Below are 3,489 nucleotides of genomic sequence, written 5' to 3' on the forward strand. Positions count from 1 at the left end.
TCTCTCCCTTACGAGAGGTGTTTTAATACTTTGATAAGGTCGTAACTGCATCTAGATTCCTTGGTCTTCCTCGTTTTCCTTTTTCCTTTCGCACTATCCACAGGATGATCCAATCGGATTGCCGAATAAGATGGCCAAGCATATTGTTTCTTCTTTTTCCTATTATCTTCACGATCTGTCGTCCTTCATTAAGTTCCTTTAGTACGTCTTCACACACACAATAATACAGTACCACACATAAAATAGTCTTAATCATATTTGCATTTTGTTTGTTTACAGATGATTAGACAAAAATTTACATAAAACATTTTACCCCAGAATTAACCCTCCGTTATAAAGGTAGGTTCGCGCAACGCCACTGAAAGGTGGGGTGTATTGCACCCCATCACCTCAAATAGCTTTGGCTATATTTTTACCACATTTTTAATGAGTTGGGATATAATATTGCTATTATATGATTTTACTATTATATTATTGATTGTTTTTGTTTTTTTGCTTTCTAACCCGTGGAGTCATCTAGTAGTTACAACTATAAGTCATACACCCCATCTTTACGACGGAGAGTTAGGAAAATGTTAAATTATCATATTTCATTCACCAAAGTCACCAATTGAAAACATGTAACTTGAGAAAGACAGACTGCAAGTACGACTGCAAGGGCGCGCTTACGGAGGGTCTACCGGGTCCGGACCTCCCCCAAACTTCGTAACTTAATATATACAATATGAAGGAAAGGTAACGGAACTTTTTCTTTACAGATAACCACTAACTCCATCTATTGAAGCAACTTATCTGCTCAACAAAACTGCAATCATGAGAACCGATTAACAGTGTCAAGTTATAGCAAGAAAAGTGAGTGTATCTGGTGTCACCTTGTTACAAAAACACGATGGAGCAAAAAGCCAATATTAAATTTTGTTTCAAGCTACGTAAATCATTTAGACAAATATCGGAAATGATGAAACAAGTGTATGGCGATCAGTGTTTATCTCGTATACTTGTGTTCGAGAGGTATACGCGATTTCGGGACGGTCGTGAGTCCTTGGAAGACGACCCAAAACCAGGCAGACCGGAAAACAAAAATCTGGTGGAACAAGTGCGAAAAATGATCGTATACGATGCGAATTTGACTGTGAGATGGATGGCGGAGGAATTAAATACAACAAAAGACATGGTTCACGAAATTTTACCAAAGGCTTTAAAGAAACAAAAAGTCTGTGCTCGATTTGTTCCGCACACCTTAATTGCTCGCGTTGAACATTGCAAGGACCTGATTAAAACAGCCGGATGGAACAGAACATTCCTGAAATCGATTGTAACTGCTGACGAGACTTCATGCTTCAAGTACGACTCGCAAATAAAACTCTAAAGTGCTACTTAGAAGTCCCCAAGTTGTCCGAATGTGAAAAAAATTGCGTTTTCAAAAGTCACGTGAGAAGACAATGTTGATTTATTTTTTGAACGCGTGTCTAGTTAGACCAACCGCCAACACTAAAACGACCGGAACATATCACAGAATTATGGGCTATTTATGGGCTAATTAGTTGCTCTAATCCCAATTTTTGGGCTCCTACTGTTTAGCGAGAAATCGAATTCAAAATGGGCGAGTCTAGCTTGATATCAAGCTAGAACCCCCCATATGGTTACAATGGTCCGATCGAAAAAATCAAACGCCAGAATTGTGGGCTATTTATGGGCTAATTAGTTGCTCTAATCCCAATTTTTGGGCTCCTACTATTTAGCGGGAAATAGGAATCAAAATGGGCGAGTCTTGCTCGACATCAAGCTAGAACCCACCATATGGTTACGGTTATAATGGTCCGACCGAAAAAATTCAAACGCCAGAATTATGGGCTATTTATGGGCTAATTAGTTGCTCTAATCCCAATTTTTGGGCTTCTACTGTTTAACGCGAAATCGGATTCAAAATGGGCGAGTCTAGCTTGATATCAAGCTAGAACCCCCATATGTTTATAATGGTCCGATCAAAAATATTCAAACGGCAGAACTATGGGCTATTTATGGCCTAATTAGTTGCTCTACTCCCAATTTTTGGGCTCCCACTGTTTAGCGGGAAATCGAATTCAAAATGGGCGAGTCCAGCTTGATATCAAGCTAGAACCACCCATGCGGTAACGTTGCTCCGATCCAACAAAACTCAAACGCCGGAATTATGGGCTAATTATTGCTCTAATTCCGAGTTTGGAGGTGTTACCGTTTAGCAAGAATTCTTCATCAAGTTGTGGGATTCGGCTTAACTTCTAGCTACAAACCTAGTGCTATAACACTTCGATCAAATAATTAAAATGCCGGAATTATGGGTTATTTGTGTGCTGGTTAGTTACTCTATTGTCGATTTTGGTTCTTCTATCGTTCGCATGAAATCTCATGCAATTTTGTATTGATTTCTAGATAACATGGGATGATAATTTCAAAGTTGCAGTGTGGAAACGTCGATGTCTATTAACTGAAAATTGATTTATTTGCATTCTCAGCGAATGCAAATATATATCTCTACTAGTAAATCCATGAATTGTCTTTTCACGTTTTTATGTTCATTATATTCATTATGAATAAAGTGGGAGGAAATGGGAGAGCCCCGATAAAATCTAAACACATGTTGTTTGTCAACCACAAAGATCCCTTGGCGTGATCTGGGATCGAACCAGGGATCACACGCACAATCGGTAAACGCTCTACCTCTGTGCCACTGTGCCCCCAGCAACGGCGAAGAGGCATTTCTCTTGCACAAAAAATTTATTTAAAAAATAATGATATTTCACCATATAAATTCTATATATACACTACTTACTTCCAAACATAATGATGATAAACACGTGAAAAAAGAATTCATGGATTTACTAGTAGAGATATAGATTTACATTTGCAGAGAGTGAAAATAAATCAATTTTCAGTTAATGAACATCGATGTTTTCTCACTGCAACTTTGAAAGTATCATACGACCTTATCTAAAAATCAATATCAATCTTGCATGAGATTTCTTGCTAACGATAGAAGAAAAAACTCGACATTAGAGCAACAATTTAGCATGCAAATAACCCATAATTCCGACGTTTTGATTCTTTTCATCGGAGTATTATAGCCCTAGGTTTATTGCTAGAAGTTAAGCCAAATCTTACAATTTGATAAAGAATTCCTGCTAAAAGGTAGCAGCCCCAAACTCGAAATTACAGCATCAATTAGCCCATAAATAGCCCATATTTCTGACGTTTGGTTTTCTTCGATTCGAGACGTCTAACCGTAAGAAGGGTTCTTACTTCCTGTCAAGATAGACTCGCCCATTTTGATTCCGATTTCCCGCTTAAAAGTAGGAGACTAAAAATCAGGATTAGAGCAACTAATTAGCCCATAATTCTAGCGTTTGAATTTTTAGGATCAGACAATTGTAACCGTACGTCTTTTCTTTTAGCTTGATGACAAGCTAGACTCGCCCATTTTGAATCCGATTTCCCGCTAAACAGTAGGAG

The 3,489-nt window shown here is 38.1% G+C and overlaps 1 protein-coding gene across 1 annotated transcript; it reads left to right on the forward strand.

The window, feature by feature from the left end:
* Positions 1–889: 889 nt before the first annotated feature.
* On the forward strand, positions 890–1,369 carry LOC145681725 (protein GVQW3-like). Its single transcript, XM_081753337.1, has one exon. The coding sequence runs from the start codon at positions 890–892 to the stop codon at positions 1,367–1,369; it is 480 nt and encodes a 159-aa protein (XP_081609463.1).
* Positions 1,370–3,489: the final 2,120 nt, after the last annotated feature.

The sequence above is a fragment of the Thermobia domestica genome, chromosome 1 (assembly GCF_964235325.1).
Source record: "Thermobia domestica chromosome 1, izTheDome1.hap1.1, whole genome shotgun sequence".
Taxonomy (NCBI): Eukaryota; Metazoa; Arthropoda; class Insecta; order Zygentoma; family Lepismatidae; genus Thermobia; species Thermobia domestica.